Source organism: Chiloscyllium punctatum, chromosome 30, assembly GCF_047496795.1.
Source record: "Chiloscyllium punctatum isolate Juve2018m chromosome 30, sChiPun1.3, whole genome shotgun sequence".
Classification (NCBI taxonomy): domain Eukaryota; kingdom Metazoa; phylum Chordata; class Chondrichthyes; order Orectolobiformes; family Hemiscylliidae; genus Chiloscyllium; species Chiloscyllium punctatum.
Genome location: NC_092768.1, coordinates 1390759 through 1415357, shown reverse-complemented (window position 1 = coordinate 1415357; position 24599 = coordinate 1390759). Strand labels below are relative to the sequence as shown.

General features: G+C 62.5%; 1 protein-coding gene across 1 annotated transcript in view; it reads left to right on the top strand.

Annotated features, from left to right (window-relative positions):
- The first annotated feature begins 425 nt into the window (after positions 1-425).
- The window catches only part of LOC140454959 (E3 ubiquitin-protein ligase TRIM39-like), a 58485-nt gene continuing 34311 nt past the window's right edge, over positions 426-24599 (top strand). The window contains exons 1-2 of the mRNA XM_072549637.1: positions 426-515; positions 634-1076. Of these exons, the coding sequence (XP_072405738.1) occupies positions 663-1076 (414 nt within the window). The 5' untranslated portion in view covers positions 426-515; positions 634-662. The remainder of the gene's footprint in view (positions 516-633; positions 1077-24599) is intronic.

The following is a 24599-nucleotide window of genomic DNA, read 5'->3' as shown; positions in this document are numbered from 1 at the left end:
GATTCTATGATTCTGCTCCACCATTCAGTGATGGGTGATAGGTTTCTCAACCCCTCATTTCCCCCCTCTTTCTCCCCTCAGCAGGTCCGTCAGCATCCGCGGAGAGGGCAAACAAAAGGACTGAGCTAACGTTTGTGGGGCCTGGGACCTCCTTCAGATCTGGCTGGTGGAGGCCTTCCTGGTGCTGGTGGAAAGCGCTACACAAATGCAAACCTCTTCTTCGCCCCTCTCCAGGCACGGTTCAATGGCTCCACTCCCAGACCTGGGGGTTTTCTATTGATTTCCGGTCGGCGCAGCGCCGCCTCTCGGTGGACCATGGGGACGACAGCAGCAGCAGAGCGAGGCGATTCCCTGGAGACGTCAAAGAGACCGGCAACAGCGCCGCGGGGGAGAGAGAGAGGGAGGGAGGCGGTTCGAGTCCGGGCGCCGCTGCCTTAAAGGGGAAAGAAAAAAGGAAAAGCAAAGGGGAACTCGAAACCCTTTGGGCGGAGGATGGAAAAGCGTGGACAATTTAGGTTTGTTTTAACACACTTGAGGGGGATTTGCTTGTAAAAGAGGGGGGGGGGGATTGCAGAAATATCTGTGTTTTTTTTTAGTTAAAGGGGGTTTTGATTGTTTTTTTTTCTCAAAAAGCCAATAATATTAAGAAAGGGAGAGCGGGAATGGCCAGCGACAAGGAATTGGAGAACCTGGTCAATGAAGTGATCTGTCCGATGTGTATGGAGTTTTACTCCGAGCCCGTGATGATCGACTGCGGGCACAACTTCTGCAAGGGCTGCATCCTCAGCTTCTGGGACAAGAACAGCGAGAGCATCGTCTGTCCCAAGTGCCGGCAGGAGTTCTCCCAACGCAACGTCAGACTGAACCGCTTCGCGGCCAACATGGTAGAGAGTGTCCGCAGGCTGAGCTCCAAGCCCCGAGAGGCGGATATCTCCCCTCGCTGTGAGCAACACGACGAGAAACTCAAGCTCTTCTGCGAGAATGACCGAGCGGCCATCTGTGTGGTGTGCGCCGTCTCCCACGAACACAAGGACCACAAGATCAGTCCGCTCAAGGATGTCGCCGAGGTCTACAAGGTACACCCCCAGACCCAGCACCACCCCCACCCCCAGACCCAGCACCACCCCCACCCCCAGACCCAGCACCACCCCCACCCCCAGACCCAGCACCACCCCCCAAACCCAGCACCACCCCCAGACCCAAACCCAGCACCACCCCCACCCCCAGACCCAGCACCACCCCCACCCCCAGACCCAGCACCACCCCCACCCCCAGACCCAGCACCACCCCCAGACCCAAACCCAGCACCACCCCCAAACCCAAACCCAGCACCACCCCCACCCCCAAACCCAGCACCACCCCCACACCCAGACCCAGCACCACCCCCACACCCAAACCCAGCACCACCCCCACCCCCAAACCCAGCACCACCCCCAAACCCAAACCCAGCACCACCCCCCAAACCCAGCACCACCCCCACACCCAAACCCAGCACCACCCCCACCCCCAAACCCAGCACCACCCCCCAAACCCAGCACCACCCCCACACCCAGACCCAGCACCACCCCCACACCCAGACCCAGCACCACCCCCACACCCAGACCCAGCACAACCCCCAAACCCAAACCCAGCACCACCCCCACACCCAAACCCAGCACCACCCCCAAACCAGACACCCCCTCAAACCCAGCACCACTCTCAAACCCAAACCCAGCACCACCCCCACCCCCAAACCCAGCACCACCCCCACACCCAAACCCAGCACCACCCCCAAACCCAGACCCAGCACCACCCCCAAACCCAGCACCACCCCCACCCCCAAACCCAGCGCCACCCCCAAACACAGCACCAACCCGCAAACCCAAACCCAGCACCACCCGCAAACCCAAACCCAGCACCACCCCCAAACCCAAACCCAGCACCACCCCCACCCCCAAACCCAGCACCACCCCCAAACCCAGACCCAGCACCATCCCCACACCCAGACCCAGCACCACCCCGAAACCCAGCACCACCCCCACACCCAAACCCAGCACCACCCCCAAACCCAGCACCACCCCCACCCCCAAACCCAGCACCACCCCCAAACCCAAACCCAGCACCACCCCCAAACCCAGCACCACCCCCAAACCCAAACCCAGCACCACCCCCAAACCCAGACCCAGCACCATCCCCACACCCAGACCCAGCACCATCCCCACACCCAGACCCAGCACCACCGCCAAACCCAGCACCACCCCCAAACCCCGCACCACCCCCAAACCTAGACCCAGCACCACCCCCACCCCCAAACCCAGCACCACCCCCAAACCCAAACCCAGCACCACCCCCAAACCAGACACCCCCCAAACCCAGCACCACCCCCAAACCCAAACCCAGCACCACCCCCAAACCCAAACCCAGACCCAGCACCACCCCCACACCCAGACCCAGCACCACCCCCACACCCAGACCCAGCACCACCCCCACACCCAGACCCAGCACCACCCCCAAACCCAGACCCAGCACCACCCCCAAACCCAGACCCAGCACCACCCCCACACCCAAACCCAGCACCACCCCCACACCCAAACCCAGCACCACCCCCACACCCAAACCCAGCACCACCCCCACACCCAAACCCAGTACCACCCCCAAACCCAAACCCAGCACCACCCCCAAACCCAAACCCAGCACCATCCCCAAACCCAAACCCAGTACCACCCCCAAACCCAAACCCAACACCATCCCAAACCAGGCACCCCCAAACCCAGCACCACGCTCAAACCAGGCACCCCCTCAAACCCAGCACCACCCCCAAACCCAGCACCACCCCCAAACCCAGCACCATCCCCAACCCAGCACCATCCCCAAACCAGGCACCACCCCAAACTCAAACCCAGCACCACCCCCATACCCAGCAGCATCCCCAAACCAGGCACCCCCATACCCAGCACCATCCCCAAACCAGGCACCCCCTCAAACCCAGCACCATCCCAAACTCACCACCATCCCAAACCCAGCACCACCCCCAAACCAGGCACCCCCCCAAACCAGGCACCCCCCCAAACCAGGCACCCCCCCAAACCAGGCACCCCCTCAAACCCAGCACCATCCCAAACCCAGCACCACCCCCAAACCCAGCACCACCCCCAAACCCAGCACCACCCCCAAAGCAGGCACCCCCCCAAAGCAGGCACCCCCCCAAAGCAGGCACCCCCCCAAAGCAGGCACCCCCCCAAACCCAGCACCACCCCCAAACCAGGCACCCCCCCAAACCAGGCACCCCCCCAAACCAGGCACCCCCTCGAACCCAGCACCACCCCAAACCCAGCACCACCCCAAACCCAGCACCACACCCAAACCAGGCACCCCCTCAAACCCAGCACCACCGCCAAACTAGGCACCCCCAAACCCAGCGCCACCCCAAACCCAGCACCACCCCAAACCCTAACCCAGCAGCACCACCCTAAACCAGGCACCCCCAAAGCCAGCACCACCCCAAACCCAAACCCAGCACCATCCCGAACCCAGCACCACACCCAAACCAGGCACCACCCCCAAACCCAGCACCACCCCCAAACCAGGCACCCCAAACCCAGCACCACCCTCAAACCCAGCACCACCCCCAAACCAAGCACCCCAAACCCAGCACCACCCCATACCCAAACCCAGCACCACCCCAAACCCAGCACCATCCCAAACCCAGCACCACCCCTAACCCAGCACCATCCCAAACCCAGCACCACCCCCAAACCAGGCACCCCCAAACCCAGCACCACCCTAAACCCAAACCCAGCTCCCTCCCAAACGCAAACCCAGCCCCACCCCCAAATCAGGCACCCCCCAAACCCAGCACCACCCTAAACCCAAACCTAGCACCGCCCCAAACTCAAACCCAGCACCATCCCAAACCCAGCACCACCCCCAAACCAGGCACCACCCCCAAACCAGGCACCACCCCCAAACCCAGCACCACCCCAAACCCAAACCCAGCACCACCCCAAACCCAAACCCAGCACCACCCCAAACCCAAACCCAGCACCACCCCAAACCCAAACCCAGCACCACCCCAAACCCAAACCCAGCACCACCCTAAACCCAAACCCAGCACCACCCCCAAACCCAGCACCACCCCCAAACCCAGCACCACCCCCAAACCCAGCACCACCCTCAAACCCAGCACCACCCCCAAACCCAGCACCACCCTAAACCCAAAACCAGCACCACCCCCAAACCCGGCACCACCCCCAAACCCGGCACCACCCCAAACCCAGCATCACCCCCAAACCCAGCACCACCCTAAACCCAAAACCAGCACCACCCCAAACCCAAACCCAGCACCACCCCAAACCCAAACCCAGCACCATCCCAAACCCAGCATCATCCCAAACCCAGCATCATCCCAAACCCAGCACCGCCCCCAAACCCAGCACCATCCCAAACGCAGTACCACCCCCAAACCAGGCACCCCCAAACCCAGCACCAACCTAAACCCAAACCCAGCTCCCTCCCAAACGCAAACCCAGCACCACCCCCAAATCAGGCACCACCCCAAACCCAGCAACACACCAAACCCAAATCCCCCACCCCAAACCCAGCACCATCCCAAACCCCGCCCCACCCCAAACCCAGCAACACACCAAACCCAAATCCCCCATCCCAAACCCAGCACCACCCCCAAACCCAGCACCACCCCCAAACCCAGCACCACACCCAAACCAGGCACCCCCTCAAACCAAGCACCACCCCCAAACCCTGCACCACCCCCAAACCAGGCACCCCCTCAAACCCAGCATCACCCCCAAACCCAGCACGACCCCAAACCCAGCACCACCCCAAACCCTAACCCAGCAGCACCCCCAAACCCAGCACCACACTAAACCAGGCACCCGCAAACCCAGCACCACCCCAAAGCCAGCACCACCCCAAACCCAAACCCAGCACCATCCCGAACCCAGCACCACACCCAAACCAGGCACCACCCCAAATCAGGAACCCCCAAACCCAGCACCACCCCCAAACCCAGCACCACCCTCAAACCCAGCACCACCCTCAAACCCAGCACCACCCCCAAACCCAGCACTACCCCCAAACCAAGCACCCCAAACCCAGCACCACCCCATACCCAAACCCAGCACCATCCCAAACCCAGCACCACCCCTAACCCAGCACAATCACAAACCCAGTACCACCCCCAAACCAGGCACCCCCAAACCCAGCACCACCCTAAACCCAAACCCAGCTCCCTCCCAAACGCAAACCCAGCCCCACCCCCAAATCAGGCACCCCCCAAACCCAGCACCACCCCAAACCCAGCACCACCCCAAACCCAGCACCACCCCAAACCCAGCACTACCCCAAACCCAGCACTACCCCAAACCCAGCACCACCCTAAACCCAAACCCAGCACCATCACAAACCCAGCACCACCCCCAAACCCAGCACCACCCCCAAACCCAGCACCACCCCAAACCCAAACCCAGCACCATCCCAAACCCAGCACCACCCCCAAACCAGACACCACCCCCAAACCAGGCACCCCCAAACCCAGAACCACCCCCAAACCAGGCACCCCCAAACCCAGCACCACCCCAAACCCAGCACCACCCCCAAACCAGGCACCCCCAAACCCAGCAACACACCAAACCCAGCACCACCCTAAACCCAAACCCAGCACCACCCCCAACGCAGTACCACCCCAAACACAGCACCACCCCAAACCCAGCACTCTCCCAAAACCAGGCACCCCCTCAAACCCAGCAACACCCCAAACCTGGCACCACCCCCAAACCTGGCACCACCCCCAAACCCAGCACCACCCTAAACCCAAAACCAGCACCACCACCAAACCAGGCACCCCAAACCCAGCACCACCCCCAAACCCAGCACCACCCCCAAACCCAGCACCACCCCCAAACCAGGCACCCCCCCAAACCAGGCACCCCCCCAAACCCAGCACCCCCCCAAACCCAGCACCATCCCCAAACCAGGCACCCCCCCAAACCAGGCACCCCCCCAAACCCAGCACCATCCCAAACCCAGCACCACCCCCAAACCCAGCACCACCCCCAAACCCAGCACCACCCCCAAAGCAGGCACCCCCCCAAAGCAGGCACCCCCCCAAAGCAGGCACCCCCCCAAAGCAGGCACCCCCCCAAACCAGGCACCCCCCCAAACCAGGCACCCCCCCAAACCAGGCACCCCCCCAAACCAGGCACCCCCCCCAAACCAGGCACCCCCCCAAACCAGGCACCCCCCCAAACCAGGCACCCCCTCGAACCCAGCACCACCCCAAACCCAGCACCACCCCAAACCCAGCACCACACCCAAACCAGGCACCCCCTCAAACCCAGCACCACCGCCAAACTAGGCACCCCCAAACCCAGCGCCACCCCAAACCCAGCACCACCCCAAACCCTAACCCAGCAGCACCCCCAAACCCAGCACCACCCTAAACCAGGCACCCCCAAAGCCAGCACCACCCCAAACCCAAACCCAGCACCATCCCGAACCCAGCACCACACCCAAACCAGGCACCACCCCCAAACCCAGCACCACCCCCAAACCAGGCACCCTCAAACCCAGCACCACCCTCAAACCCAGCACCACCCCCAAACCAAGCACCCCAAACCCAGCACCACCCCAAACCCAGCACCATCCCAAACCCAGCACCACCCCTAACCCAGCACCATCCCAAACCCAGCACCACCCCCAAACCAGGCACCCCCAAACCCAGCACCACCCTAAACCCAAACCCAGCTCCCTCCCAAACGCAAACCCAGCCCCACCCCCAAATCAGGCACCCCGCAAACCCAGCACCACCCTAAACCCAAACCTAGCACCGCCCCAAACTCAAACCCAGCACCATCCCAAACCCAGCACCACCCCCAAACCAGGCACCACCCCCAAACCAGGCACCACCCCAAACCCAAACCCAGCACCACCCCAAACCCAAACCCAGCACCACCCCAAACCCAAACCCAGCACCACCCCCAAACCCAGCACCACCCCCAAACCCAGCACCACCCTCAAACCCAGCACCACCCCCAAACCCAGCACCACCCTAAACCCAAAACCAGCACCACCCCCAAACCCGGCACCACCCCAAACCCGGCACCACCCCCAAACCCGGCACCACCCCAAACCCAGCATCACCCCCAAACCCAGCACCACCCTAAACCCAAAACCAGCACCACCCCAAACCCAAACCCAGCACCACCCTAAACCCAAAACCAGCACCACCCCAAACCCAAACCCAGCACCACCCCAAACCCAAACCCAGCACCATCCCAAACCCAGCATCATCCCAAACCCAGCATCATCCCAAACCCAGCACCGCCCCCAAACCCAGCACCATCCCAAACGCAGTACCACCCCCAAACCAGGCACCCCCAAACCCAGCACCAACCTAAACCCAAACCCAGCTCCCTCCCAAACGCAAACCCAGCACCACCCCCAAATCAGGCACCACCCCAAACCCAGCAACACACCAAACCCAAATCCCCCACCCCAAACCCAGCACCATCCCAAACCCCGCCCCACCCCAAACCCAGCAACACACCAAACCCAAATCCCCCATCCCAAACCAAGCACCACCCCCAAACCCAGCACCACCCCCAAACCCAGCACCACACCCAAACCAGGCACCCCCTCAAACCAAGCACCACCCCCAAACCCTGCACCACCCCCAAACCAGGCACCCCCTCAAACCCAGCATCACCCCCAAACCCAGCACGACCCCAAACCCAGCACCACCCCAAACCCTAACCCAGCAGCACCCCCAAACCCAGCACCACCCTAAACCAGGCACCCGCAAACCCAGCACCACCCCAAAGCCAGCACCACCCCAAACCCAAACCCAGCACCATCCCGAACCCAGCACCACACCCAAACCAGGCACCACCCCAAATCAGGAACCCCCAAACCCAGCACCACCCCCAAACCCAGCACCACCCTCAAACCCAGCACCACCCTCAAACCCAGCACCACCCTCAAACCCAGCACCACCCCCAAACCCAGCACTACCCCCAAACCAAGCACCCCAAACCCAGCACCACCCCATACCCAAACCCAGCACAATCACAAACCCAGTACCACCCCCAAACCAGGCACCCCCAAACCCAGCACCACCCTAAACCCAAACCCAGCTCCCTCCCAAACGCAAACCCAGCCCCACCCCCAAATCAGGCACCCCCCAAACCCAGCACCACCCTCAACCCAGCACCACCCCAAACCCAGCACCACCCCAAACCCAGCACCACCCCAAACCCAGCACTACCCCAAACCCAGCACTACCCCAAACCCAGCACCACCCTAAACCCAAACCCAGCACCATCACAAACCCAGCACCACCCCCAAACCCAGCACCACCCCCAAACCCAGCACCACCCCAAACCCAAACCCAGCACCATCCCAAACCCAGCACCACCCCCAAACCAGACACCACCCCCAAACCAGGCACCCCCAAACCCAGAACCACCCCCAAACCAGGCACCCCCAAACCCAGCACCACCCCAAACCCAGCACCACCCCCAAACCAGGCACCCCCAAACCCAGCAACACACCAAACCCAGCACCACCCTAAACCCAAACCCAGCACCACCCCCAACGCAGTACCACCCCAAACACAGCACCACCCCAAACCCAGCACTCTCCCAAAACCAGGCACCCCCTCAAACCCAGCAACACCCCAAACCTGGCACCACCCCCAAACCTGGCACCACCCCCAAACCCAGCACCACCCTAAACCCAAACCCAGCACCACCCCCAAACCCAGCACCACCCCCAAACCTGGCACCACCCCCAAACCCAGCACCACCCTAAACCCAAAACCAGCACCACCACCAAACCAGGCACCCCAAACCCAGCACCACCCCCAAACCCAGCACCACCCCCAAACCCAGCACCACCCCCAAACCCAGCACCACCCCCAAACCAGGCACCCCCCCAAACCAGGCACCCCCCCAAACCCAGCACCATCCCAAACACAGCACCACCCCCAAACCAGGCACCCCCCCAAACCAGGCACCCCCTCGAACCCAGCACCACCCCAAACCCAGCACCACCCCAAACCCAGCACCACCCCAAACCCAGCACCACACCCAAACCAGGCACCCCCTCAAACCCAGCACCACCGCCAAACTAGGCACCCCCAAACCCAGCGCCACCCCAAACCCAGCACCACCCCAAACCCTAACCCAGCAGCACCCCCAAACCCAGCACCACCCTAAACCAGGCACCCCCAAAGCCAGCACCACCCCAAACCCAAACCCAGCACCATCCCGAACCCAGCACCACACCCAAACCAGGCACCACCCCCAAACCCAGCACCACCCCCAAACCAGGCACCCCAAACCCAGCACCACCCTCAAACCCAGCACCACCCCCAAACCAAGCACCCCAAACCCAGCACCACCCCATACCCAAACCCAGCACCACCCCAAACCCAGCACCATCCCAAATCCAGCACCACCCCTAACCCAGCACCATCCCAAACCCAGCACAACCCCCAAACCAGGCACCCCCAAACCCAGCACCACCCTAAACCCAAACCCAGCTCCCTCCCAAACGCAAACCCAGCCCCACCCCCAAATCAGGCACCCCCCAAACCCAGCACCACCCTAAACCCAAACCTAGCACCGCCCCAAACTCAAACCCAGCACCATCCCAAACCCAGCACCACCCCCAAACCCAGCACCACCCCCAAACCAGGCACCACCCCCAAACCCAGCACCACCCCCAAACCCAGCACCATCCCAAACCCAGTACCACCCCCAAACCCAGCACCACCCTAAACCCAAACCCAGCTCCCTCCCAAACGCAAACCCAGCCCCACCCCCAAATCAGGCACCCCCCAAACCCAGCACCACCCCATACCCAAACCCAGCACCATCCCTAACCCAGCACCATCCCAAACCCAGCACCACCCCTAACCCAGCACCATCCCAAACCCAGCACCACCCCCAAACCAGGCACCCCCAAACCCAGCACCACCCTAAACCCAAACCCAGCTCCCTCCCAAACGCAAACCCAGCCCCACCCCCAAATCAGGCACCCCCCAAACCCAGCACCACCCTAAACCCAAACCTAGCACCGCCCCAAACTCAAACCCAGCACCATCCCAAACCCAGCACCACCCCCAAACCAGGCACCACCCCCAAACCAGGCACCACCCCCAAACCAGGCACCACCCCAAACCCAAACCCAGCACCACCCCAAACCCAAACCCAGCACCACCCCAAACCCAAACCCAGCACCACCCCAAACCCAAACCCAGCACCACCCCACCCCCAAACCCAGCACCACCCCCAAACCCAGCACCACCCCCAAACCCAGCACCACCCTCAAACCCAGCACCACCCTCAAACCCAGCACCACCCCCAAAGCCAGCACCACCCCAAACCCAAACACGACACCACCCCCAAACCCAGCACCACCCCCAAACCCAGCACCACCCGAAACCCAGCACCACCCCCAAACCAGGCACCCCCAAACCCAGCAACACCCCAAACCCAGCACCACCCTAAACCCAAACCCAGCACCATCCCCAACGCAGTACCACCCCAAACACAGCACCACCCCAAACCCAGCACTCTCCCAAAACCAGGCACCCCCTCAAACCCAGCAACACCCCAAACCCGGCACCACCCCCAAACGCAGCACCACCCCCAAACCCAGCACCACGCTAAACCCAAAACCGGCACCACCCCCAAACCCGGCACCACCCCCAAACCCGGCACCACCCCAAACCCAGCATCACCCCCAAACCCAGCACCACCCTAAACCCAAAACCAGCACCACCCCCAAACCCAGCACCACCCCAAACCCAAACCCAGCACCATCCCAAACCCAGCATCATCCCAAACCCAGCACCGCCCCCAAACCCAGCACCATCCCAAACGCAGTACCACCCCCAAACCAGGCACCCCCAAACCCAGCACCAACCTAAACCCAAACCCAGCTCCCTCCCAAACGCAAACCCAGCACCACCCCCAAATCAGGCACCACCCCAAACCCAGCAACACACCAAACCCAAATCCCCCACCCCAAACCCAGCACCATCCCAAACCCAGCCCCACCCCAAACCCAGCAACACACCAAACCCAAATCCCCCATCCCAAACCCAGCACCACCCCCAAACCCAGCACCACCCCCAAACCCAGCACCACCCCCAAACCAGGCACCCCCTCAAACCAAGCACCACCCCCAAAGCCTGCACCACCCCCAAACCAGGCACCCCCTCAAACCCAGCACGACCCCAAACCCAGCACCACCCCAAACCCTAACCCAGCAGCACCCCCAAACCCAGCACCACCCTAAACCAGGCACCCGCAAACCCAGCACCACCCCAAAGCCAGCACCACCCCAAACCCAAACCCAGCACCATCCCGAACCCAGCACCACACCCAAACCAGGCACCACCCCAAATAAGGAACCCCCAAACCCAGCACCACCCTCAAACCCAGCACCACCCTCAAACCCAGCACCACCCTCAAACCCAGCACCACCCTCAAACCCAGCACCACCCCCAAACCCAGCACTACCCCCAAACCAAGCACCCCAAACCCAGCACCACCCCATACCCAAACCCAGCACCACCCCAAACCCAGCACCATCCCAAACCCAGCACCACCCCTAACCCAGCACAATCACAAACCCAGTACCACCCCCAAACCAGGCACCCCCAAACCCAGCACCACCCTAAACCCAAACCCAGCTCCCTCCCAAACGCAAACCCAGCCCCACCCCCAAATCAGGCACCCCCCAAACCCAGCACCACCCTAAACCCAAGCCTAGCACCGCCCCAAACTCAAACCCAGCACCATCCCAAACCCGGCACCACCCCCAAACCCGGCACCACCCCCAAACCCAGCACCATCCCAAACCCAGCACCACCCTAAACCCAAACCTAGCACCGCCCCAAACTCAAACCCAGCACCACCCCAAACCCAGCACTACCCCAAACCCAGCACCACCCTAAACCCAAACCCAGCACCATCACAAACCCAGCACCACCCCCAAACCCAGCACCACCCCAAACCCAAACCCAGCACCATCACAAACCCAGCACCACCCCCAAACCCAGCACCACCCCAAACCCAAACCCAGCACCATCCCAAACCCAGCACCACCCCCAAACCAGACACCACCCCCAAACCAGGCACCCCCAAACCCAGCACCACCCCCAAACCAGGCACCCCCAAACCCAGCACCACCCCAAACCCAGCACCACCCCCAAACCAGGCACCCCCAAACCCAGCAACACACCAAACCCAGCACCACCCTAAACCCAAACCCAGCACCACCCCCAACGCAGTACCACCCCAAACACAGCACCACCCCAAACCCAGCACTCTCCCAAAACCAGGCACCCCCTCAAACCCAGCAACACCCCAAACCTGGCACCACCCCCAAACCTGGCACCACCCCCAAACGCAGCACCACCCCCAAACCCAGCACCACCCTAAACCCAAAACCAGCACCACCCCCAAACCCAGCACCACCCCCAAACCTGGCACCACCCCAAACCCAGCATCACCCCCAAACCCAGCACCACCCTAAACCCAAAACCAGCACCACCACCAAACCAGGCAACCCAAACCCAGCACCATCCCAAACCCAGCACCACCCCAAACCCAAACCCAAACCCAGCACTGCCCCCAAACCCAGCACCATCCCAAACGCAGTACCACCCCCAAACCAGGCACCCCCAAACCCAGCACCAACCTAAACCCAAACCCAGCTCCATCCCAAACGCAAACCCAGCACCACCCCCAAATCAGACACCCCCCCAAACCCAGCACCATCCCAAACCCAGCAACACACCAAACCCAAATCCCCCACCCCAAACCCAGCACCATCCCAAACAGCCCCACCCCAAACCCAGCAACACACTAAACCCAAATCCCCCACCCCAAACCCAGCCCCACCCCAAACCCAGCACCACCCCCACACCCAGCACCACCCCCACCCCCACACCCAGCACCACCCCCAAACCCAGCACCACCCCCATACCCAAACCCAGCACCACCCCCATACCCAAACACAGCACCACCCCCAAACCCAAACACAGCACCAGCCCCAAACCAGACACCCCCTCAAACCCAGCACCACTCACAAACCCAAACCCAGCACCACCCCCACCCCCAAACCCAAACCCAGCACCACCCCCATACCCAGACCCAGCAACAACCCGCAAACGCAAACCCAGCACCACCCCTAAACCCAAACCCAGCACCACCCCTAAACCCAAACCCAGCACCACCCCTAAACCCAAACCCAGCACCACCCCCAAACCCAAACCCAGCACTACTCCCACACCCAGACCCAGCACCACCCGCAAACGCAAACCCAGCACCACCCGCAAACTCACACCCAGCACCACCCCCAAACCCGGCACCACCCCCAAACCCAAACCCAGAACCACCCCCACACCCAAACGCAGCGACACCCCCCCCACACCCAGACCCAGCACCCCCCCCACACCCAGACCCAGCACCACCCCCAAACCAGACACCCCCTCAAACCCAGCACCACCCACAAACCCAGCAACACCCCCAAACCCAAACCCAGCACCACCCTCACACCCAAACCCAGCACCACCCCCAAACCCAAACCCAGCACCACTCCCAAACCCAGCACCACCCCCAAACCCAGACCCAGCACCACCCCCACACCCAGACCCAGCACCACCCCCACACCCAGACCCAGCACCACCCCCACACCCAGACCCAGCACCACCCCCACACCCAGACCCAGCACCACCCCCACACCCAGACACCACCTCAAACCCAGCACCACCCACAAACCCAGCACCACCCTCACACCCAAACCCAGCACCACCCCCACACCCAGACCCAGCACCACCCCCACACCCAAACCCAGCACCACCCCCACACCCAAACCCAGCACCACACCCAAACCCAAACCCAGCACCACCCCCACACCCAGACCCAGCACCACCCCCACACCCAGACCCAGCACCACCCCCACACCCAGACCCAGCACCACCCCCAAACCAGACACCCCCTCAAAGCCAGCACCACCCACAAACCCAGCACCACCCCCAAACCCAAACCCAGCACCACCCCCACACCCAAACACAGCACCACCCCCAAACCCAAGCCCAGAACCACCCCCACACTCAAACGCAGCGACACCCCCCCACACCCAGACCCAGCACCACCCCCACACCCAGACCCAGCACCACCCCCACACCCAGACCCAGCACCACCCCCACACCCAAACCCAGCACCACCCCCAAACCCAAACCCAGCACCACACCCAAACCCAGACCCAGCACCACTCCCAAACCCAGCACCACCCCCACACCAGACCCAGCACCACCCCCAAACCCAAACCCAGCACCACCCCCACACCAGACCCAGCACCACCCCCAAACCCAGACCCAGCACCACCCCCACACCCAGACCCAGCACCACCCCCACACCCAGACCCAGCACCACTCCCAGACCCAGACCCAGCACCACTCCCAGACCCAAACCCAGCACCACCCCCAAACCCAGACCCAGCACCACCCCCACACCCAAACCCAGCACCACCCACAAACCCAAACCCAGCACCACACCCAAACCCAGACCCAGCACCACTCCCAAACCCAGCACCACCCCCAAACCCAAACCCAGCACCACCCCCACACCAGACCCAGCACCACCCCCACACCCAGACCCAGCACCACCCCCACCCCCAAACCCAGCACCACCCCCAAACCCAAACCCAGCACCACCCCCAAACCCAAACCCAGCACCACCCCCAAACCCAAACCCAGCACCACCCCCACACCCAGACCCAGCACCACCCCGAAACCGAGACCCAGCACCACCCCCACACCCAGACCCAGCACACCCGCCAAACCCCGCACCACCCCCAAACCCCGCACCACCCCCAAACCCAGACCCAGCACCTACCCCCAAACCCAGCACCACCCCCAAACCCAGCACCACCCCCAAACCCAGCACCACCCCCAAACCCAGCACCACCCCCAAACCCAAACCCAGCACCACCCCCAAACCAGACACCCCCCAAACCCAGCACCACCCCCAAACCCAAACCCAGCACCACCCCCACCCCCACACCCAGACCCAGCACCACCCCCACACCCAGACCCAGCACCACCCCCAAACCCAAACCCAGCACCACCCCCACCCCCACACCCAGACCCAGCACCACCCCCACACCCAGACCCAGCACCACCCCCACACCCAGACCCAGCACCACCCCCACACCCAGACCCAGCACCACCCCCACACCCAGACCCAGCACCACCCCCAAACCCAAACCCAGCACCATCCCCAAACCCAAACCCAAAACCACCCCAAACCCAGCACCACCCCCACACCCAAACCCAGCACCACCCCCACACCCAAACCCAGCACCACCCCCACACCCAAACCCAGCACCACCCCCACACCCAAACCCAGCACCACCCCCAAACCCAAACCCAGCACCACCCCCCAAACCCAGCACCACCCCCAAACCCAGCACCACCCCCAAACCCAGCACCACCCCCAAACCCAGCACCACCCCCAAACCCAGCACCACCCCCAAACCCAGCACCATCCCCAAACCAGGCACCACCCCAAACTCAAACCCAGCACCACCCCCATACCCAGCACCATCCCCAAACCAGGCACCCCCATACCCAGCACCATCCCCAAACCAGGCACCCCCTCAAACCCAGCACCATCCCAAACTCACCACCATCCCAAACCCAGCTCCACCCCCAAACCAGGCACCCCCCCAAACCAGGCACCCCCCCAAACCAGGCACCCCCCCAAACCAGGCACCCCCCCAAACCCAGCACCATCCCAAACACACCACCATCCCAAACCCGGCACCACCCCCAAACCCGGCACCACCCCCAAACCAGGCACCCCCCCAAACCAGGCACCCCCCCAAACCAAGCACCACCCCAAACCAGGCACCCCCTCAAACCCAGCACCACCGCCAAACCAGGCACCCCCAAACCCAGCACCATCCCAAACCCAGCACGACCCCAAACCCAGCACCACCCCAAACCCTAACCCGGCACCCCCAAAGCCAGCACCACCCCAAACCCAAACCCAGCACCATCCCGAACCCAGCACCACACCCAAACCAGGCACCACCCCCAAACCCAGCACCACCCCCAAACCAGGCACCCCAAACCCAGCACCACCCTCAAACCCAGCACCACCCCCAAACCCAGCACCCCAAACCCAGCACCACCCCATACTCAAACCCAGCACCACCCCAAACCCAGCACCATCCCAAATCCAGCACCACCCCTAACCCAGCACCATCCCAAACCCAGCACAACCCCCAAACCAGGCACCCCCAAACCCAGCACCACCCTAAACCCAAACCTAGCACCGCCCCAAACTCAAACCCAGCACCATCCCAAACCCGGCACCACCCCCAAACCCGGCACCACCCCCAAACCCGGCACCACCCCCAAACCCGGCACCACCCCCAAACCCGGCACCACCCCCAAACCCGGCACCACCCCCAAACCCGGCACCACCCCCAAACCCGGCACCACCCCCAAACCAGGCACCACCCCCAAACCAGGCACCACCCCCAAACCAGGCACCACCCCCAAACCAGGCACCACCCCCAAACCAGGCACCACCCCCAAACCAGGCACCACCCCCAAACCCGGCACCACCCCAAACCCAAACCCGGCACCACCCCAAACCCAAACCCAGCACCACCCCAAACCCAAACCCAGCACCACCCCAAACCCAAACCCAGCACCACCCCAAACCCAAACCCAGCACCACCCCAAACCCAAACCCAGCACCACCCCAAACCCAAACCCAGCACCACCCCAAACCCAAACCCAGCACCACCCCCAAACCCAGCACCACCCCCAAACCCAGCACCACCCCCAAACCCAGCACCACCCCCAAACCCAGCACCACCCCCAAACCCAGCACCACCCCAAACCCAAACACGACACCACCCCCAAACCAGGCACCCCCAAACCCAGCACCACCCCCAAACCAGGCACCCCCAAACCCAGCACCATCCCCAACGCAGTACCACCCCAAACACAGCACCACCCCAAACCCAGCACTCTCCCAAAACCAGGCACCCCCTCAAACCCAGCAACACCCCAAACCCGGCACCACCCCCAAACCCGGCACCACCCCCAAACCCAAAACCAGCACCACCCCCAAACCCGGCACCACCCCAAACCCGGCACCACCCCCAAACCCGGCACCACCCCAAACCCAGCATCACCCCCAAACCCAGCACCACCCTAAACCCAAAACCAGCACCACCCCCAAACCAGGCACTCCAAACCCAGCACCACCCCAAACCCAAACCCAGCACCACCCCAAACCCAGCACCACCCCAAACCCAGCACCACCCCAAACCCAGCACCACCCCAAACCTAGCACCACCCCAAACCCAACACCACCCCAAACCCAGCATCATCCCAAACCCAGCACCGCCCCCAAACCCAGCACCATCCCAAACGCAGTACCACCCCCAAACCCAGCACCAACTTAAACCCAAACCCAGCTCCCTCCCAAACGCAAACCCAGCACCACCCCCAAATCAGGCACCACCCCAAACCCAGCAACACACTAAACCCAAATCCCCCACCCCAAACCCAGCACCATCCCAAACCCAGCCCCACCCCAAACCCAGCAACACACCAAACCCAAATCCCCCATCCCAAACCCAGCAACACACCAAACCCAAATCCCCCATCCCAAACCCAGCACCACCCTCAAACCCAGCCCCACCCCAAACACAACGCCACACCAAACCAAACGCCACACCACACCCAGCACCACCCCAAACCCTCCCTCACCCTCAAACCCACCCCCAATCCAAACCCAGCCCCACCCCAAACCCAGCACCATCTCAAACCCAAATCCCCAACCTCAAACCCACCCCCATCCCAAACCCAGCACCACACCCAAACCAGGCCCCCCCTTAAACCAAGCACCACCCCCAAACCCTGCACCACCCCTAAACCAGGCACCCCCTCAAACCCAGCACCACCCCCAAACCAGGCACCCCCAAACCCAGCGCCATCCCAAACCCAGCACGACCCCAAACCCAGCACCACCCCAAACCCTAACCCAGCAGCACCCCCAAACCCAGCACCACCCTAAACCAGGCACCCGCAAACCCAGCACCACCCCAAAGCCAGCACCACCCCAAACCCAAACCCAGCACCATCCCGAACCCAGCACCACACCCAAACCAGGCACCACCCCAAATCAGGAACCCCCAAACCCAGCACCACCCCCAAACCAGGCACCCCAAACCCAGCACCACCCTCAAACCCAGCACCACCCCCAAACCCAGCACTACCCCCAAACCAAGCACCCCAAACCCAGCACCACCCCATACCCAAACCCAGCACCATCCCAAACCCAGCACCATCCCAAACCCAGCACCACCCCTAACCCAGCACAATCACAAACCCAGTACCACCCCCAAACCAGGCACCCCCAAACCCACCACCACCCTAAACCCAAACCCAGCTCCCTCCCAAACGCAAACCCAGCCACACCCCCAAATCAGGCACCCCCCAAACCCAGCACCACCCTAAACCCAAGCCTAGCACCGCCCCAAACTCAAACCCGGCACCACCCCCAAACCCGGCACCACCCCCAAACCCGGCACCACCCCCAAACCCGGCACCACCCCAAAGCCAGCACCACCCCAAACCCAAACCCAGCACCACCCCCAAACCAGACACCACCCCCAAACCAGGCACCCCCAAACCCAGCACCACCCCCAAACCAGGCACCCCCAAACCCAGCACCACCCCAAACCCAGCACCACCCCCAAACCAGGCACCCCCAAACCCAGCAACACACCAAACCCAGCACCACCCTAAACCCAAACCCAGCACCACCCCCAACGCAGTACCACCCCAAACCCAGCACTCTCCCAAAACCCAGGCACCCCCTCAAACCCAGCAACACCCCAAACCTGGCACCACCCCCAAACCTGGCACCACCCCCAAACGCAGCACTACCCCCAAACCCAGCACCACCCTAAACCCAAAACCAGCACCACCCCCAAACCAGGCACCCCAAACCCAGCATCACCCCCAAACCCAGCACCACCCTAAACCCAAAACCAGCACCACCACCAAACCAGGCACCCCAAACCCAGCACCACCCCAAACCCAAACCCAGCACCATCCCAAACCCAGCACCACCCCAAACCCAAACCCAAACCCAGCACTGCCCCCAAACCCAGCACCATCCCAAACGCAGTACCACCCCCAAACCAGGCACCCCCAAACCCAGCACCAACCTAAACCCAAACCCAGCTCCCTCCCAAACGCAAACCCAGCACCACCCCCAAATCAGGCACCCCCCCAAACCCAGCACCACCCCAAACCCAGCAACACACCAAACCCAAATCCCCCACCCCAAACCCAGCACCATCCCAAACAGCCCCACCCCAAACCCAGCAACACACTAAACCCAAATCCCCCACCCCAAACCCCGCAACACACCAAACCCAAATCCCCCATCCCAAACCCAGCACCACCCTCAAACCCAGCCCCACCCCAAACACAACACCACACCAAACCCAATGCCACACCACACCCAGCACCACACCAAACCCTCCCTCACCGTGAAACCCACCCCCAACCCAAACCCAGCACCACCCCAAACCCAGCACCATCCCAAACCCTAATCCCCAAACTCAAACCCACCCCCATCCCAAACCCAGCACCACCCTCAAACCCAGCCCCACCCCAAACCCAGCCCCACACCAAACCCAACACCACACCAAACCCTCCCTTACCCTCAAACCCAGCCTCACACCAAACCCAACACCATACCAAACTGTCCCTTACCCTCAAACCCAGTACCACCCCAAACCCAACACCACACCAAACCCTCCCTCACCCTCAAACCCAGCCTCAACCCTCATACCCAGCCCCACCCCAATCCCAGCCCCACCCCAAACCCAACCCCACCCCAAACCCAAATCCGCAACCCCAAACCCAGCCCCACCCCCAACCCAGCCCCATTCAAACTCTGCCCAACCCCAAACCCAGCACCACCCCAAACCCAGCAACACACCAAACCCAAATCCCCCAACCCAAACCCAGCCCCACCCCCAACCCAGCCCCATCCAAACTCTGCCCAACCCCAAACCCAGCACCACACCAAACCCACCCCCACACCAAGCCCAATGCCACCCCAAACCCAACACCACCCCAAACCCAGCACCACCCCAAACCCAAATCCCCAAACTGAAACCCACCCCCGCCCCAAACCCAGCACCACCCTCAAACCCAGCCCCACCCCAAACCCAGCACCACACCAAACCCAGCACCACCCCAAACCCTCCCTCACCCTCAAACCCAGCCCCATCCCAAACCCACCACCACACCAAACCCAGCACCACCCCAAACCCTCTCTCACCCCCAAACCCAGCCCCAGCCCAAAACCCAGCCCCAGCCCAAAACGCAGCACCACCCCAAACCCACCCCCACACCAAACCCAGCGCCACCCCAAACCCTTCCCTCACCCTCAAACCCACGCCCACCCCAAACCCAGCCCCACCCCAAACCCAACACCACCCCAAACCCAGCACCATCCTCAAACCCACCCTTCCCCCAAACCCAGCCCCACCCCAAACCTAAATCCCCAACCTCAAACCCAGCATCACCCCAAACCCAGCAACACCTCAAACCTAAATCCCTAACCTCAAACCCAGCATCACCCAAATCCCGTCCCACACCAAACCCACCACCACAACAAACCCAGCACCACCCCAAACCCACCCCAACCCCAAACCCAAATCCACAACCCCAAACACAGCCACCACCCCAAACCCAGCACCACCCCAAACACAGCACCACACCAAACCCACCCACACCCGCAAACCCAGCACCACCCCAAACCCACCCCCACACCTAACCCAGCCCCACCCCAAACCCAGCCCCACCCCAAACCCAGCCCCACCCCAAACCCAGCCCCACCCCAAACCCAGCCCCACCCCAAACCCACCACCACAACAAACCCAGCACCACAACAAACCCAGCACCACCCCAAACCCACCCCAACCCCAAACCCAACAACACCCCAAACCCAGCACCACACCAAACCCAGCACCACCCCAAACCCTCCCTCACCCTCAAACCCAGCCCCAACCCAAACCCAGCACCACCCCAAACCCTCCCTCACTCTCAAACCCAGCCCCACCCCAAACCCACCACCACACCAAACCCAGCACCACCCCAAACCCTCTCTCATCCCCAAACCCAGCCCCACTCAAAACGCAGCACCACCCCAAACCCAACACCACCCCAAACTCACCCCCACTCCAAACCCAGCACCACCCCAAACCCTTCCCTCACCCCCAAACCCGGCACCACCCCAAACCCAGCACCACCCTCAAACCCACCCTCACCCCAAACCCAGCACCACCCCAAACCCAACCCCACACCAAACTCACCACCACACCAAACCCAGCACCACACCAAACCCTCTCTCACCCCCAAACCCATCCCCACCCCAAAACCCAGCCCCACTCCAAACCTAAATCCCCAACCTCAAACCCAGCATCACCCCAAACCCAGCAACACCTCAAACCTAAATCCCTAACCTCAAACCCAGCATCACCCAAATCCCGTCCCACACCAAACCCACCACCACAACAAACCCAGCACCACCCCAAACCCACCCCAACCCCAAACCCAAATCCGCAACCCCAAACACAGCCACCACCCCAAACCCAGCACCACACCAAACCCACCCACACCCGCAAACCCAGCACCACCCCAAACCCAGCACCACCCCAAACCCAGCACCACCCCAAACCCAGCACCACCCCAAACCCACCCCCACACCTAACCCAACGCCACATCAAACCCAAATCCCCAAACTCAAACCCAGCCCCACCCCAAACCCAATGCCACATCAAACCCAGCACCACCCCAAACCTTCTCTCACACTCAAACCCACCCCCACCCCAAACCCAGCACCACCCCAAACCCAAATCCCCAAACTGAAACCCAGCCCCACCCCAAACCCAGCCCCACCCCAAACCCAGCCCCACCCCAAACCCAGCCCCACCCCAAACCCAGCCCCACCCCAAACCCAGCACCACCCCAAACCCAGCACCACAACAAACCCAGCACCACCCCAAACCCACCCAAACCCAGCCCCACCCCAAACCCAGCACCACACCAAACCCAGCACCACCCCAAACCCTCCCTCACCCTCAAACCCAGCCCCACCCCAAACCCAGCACCACCCCAAACCCTCCCTCACTCTCAAACCCAGCCCCACCCCAAACCCACCACCACACCAAACCCAGCACCACCCCAAACCCTCTCTCATCCCCAAACCCAGCCCCACTCAAAACGCAGCACCATCCCAAACCCAACACCACCCCAAACTCACCCCCACCCCAAACCCAATGCCACTCCAAACCCAGCACCACCCCAAACCCTTCCCTCACCCCCAAACCCGGCACCACCCCAAACCCAGCACCACCCTCAAACCCACCCTCACCCTCAAACCCACCCTCACCCCAAACCCAGCACCACCACAAACCCAACCCCACACCAAACCCACCACCACACCAAACCCAGCACCACCCCAAACCCTCTCTCACCCCCAAACCCATCCCCACCCCAAAACCCAGCCCCACTCAAAACGCGGCACCACCCCCAAACCCGGCATCACCCCCAAACCCGGCATCACCCCCAAACCCAGCACCACCCTAAACCCAAAACCAGGCACCCCAAACCCAGCACCGCCCCCAAACCTAGCACCATCCCAAACGCAGTACCACCCCCAAACCAGGCACCCCCAAACCCAGCACCAACCTAAACCCAAACCCAGCTCCCTCCCAAACGCAAACCCAGCACCACCCCCAAATCAGGCACCACCCCAAACCCAGCAACACACCAAACCCAAATCCCCCATCCCAAACCCAGCCCCACCCCAAACCCAGCAACACACTAAACCCAAATCCCCCACCCCAAACCCAGCCCCACCCCAAACCCAGCCCCACCCCAAACACAACGCCACACCAAACCCAACGCCACACCACACCCAGCACCACACCAAACCCTCCCTCACCGTGAAACCCACCCCCAACCCAAACCCAGCACCACCCCAAACCCAGCACCATCCCAAACCCTAATCCCCAACCTCATACCCACCCCCACCCCAAACCCAGCCCCACCCTCAAACCCAGCCCCACCCTAAACCCAGCCCCACACCAAACCCAACACCACACCAAACCCTCCCTTACCCTCAAACCCAGCACCACCCCAAACCCAACACCACACCAAACCCTCCCTCACCCTCAAACCCAGCCTCAACCCTCATACCCAGCCCCACCCCAATCCCAGCCCCACCCCAATCCCAGCCCCACCCCAATCCCAGCCCCACCCCAATCCCAGCCCCACCCCAATCCCAGCCCCACCCCAAACCCAAATCCGCAACCCCAAACCCAGCCCCACCCCAACCCAGCCCCATCCAAACTCTGCCCAACCCCAAACCCAGCAACACACCAAACCCAGCCCCACCCCCAACCCAGCCCCATCCAAACTCTGCCCAACCCCAAACCCAGCACCACCCCAAACCCAGCACCACCCCAAACCCACCCCCGCCCCAAACCCAGCACCACTCTCAAACTCAGCCCCACCCCAAACCCAGCACCACCCCAAACCCTCCCTCACCCTCAAACCCAGCCCCATCCCAAACCCAGCACCACCCCAAACCCTCTCTCACCCCCAAACCCAGCCCCAGCCCAAAACCCAGCCCCACTCAAAACGCAGCACCATCCCAAACCCCACCCCACCCCAAACCCAATGCCACACCAAACCCAGCACCACCCCAAACCCTTCCCTCACCCTCAAGCCCACGCCCACCCCAAACCCAACACCACCCCAAACCCAGCACCATCCTCAAACCCACCCTCACCCCAAACCCAGCCCCACCCCAAACCTAAATCCCCAACCTCAAACCCAGCATCACCCCAAACCCAGCAACACCTCAAACCTAAATCCCTAACCTCAAACCCAGCATCACCCAAATCCCGTCCCACACCAAACCCACCACCACCCCATACCCACCCCAACCCCAAACCCAAATCCGCAACCCCAAACACAGCCACCACCCCAAACCCAGCACCACCCCAAACACAGCACCACACCAAACCCACCCACACCTGCAAACCCAGCACCACCCCAAACCCACCCCCACACCAAACCCAGCACCACCCCTAACCCACCCCCACACCTAACCCACCCCCACACCTAACCCACCCCCACACCAAACCCAACGCCACATCAAACCCAAATCCCCAAACTCAAACCCAGCCCCACCCCAAACCCAGCACCACACCAAACCCAGCACCACCCCAAACCCACCCCCACACCAAACCCAATGCCACATCAAACCCAGCACCACCCCAAACCTTCTCTCACCCTCAAACCCACCCCCACCCCAAACCCAGCACCACCCCAAACCCAAATCCCCAAACTGAAACCCAGCCCCACCCCAAACCCAGCCCCACCCCAAACCCAGCACCACACCAAACCCAGCACCACCCCAAACCCTCCCTCACCCTCAAACCCAGCCCCACCCCAAACCCACCACCAC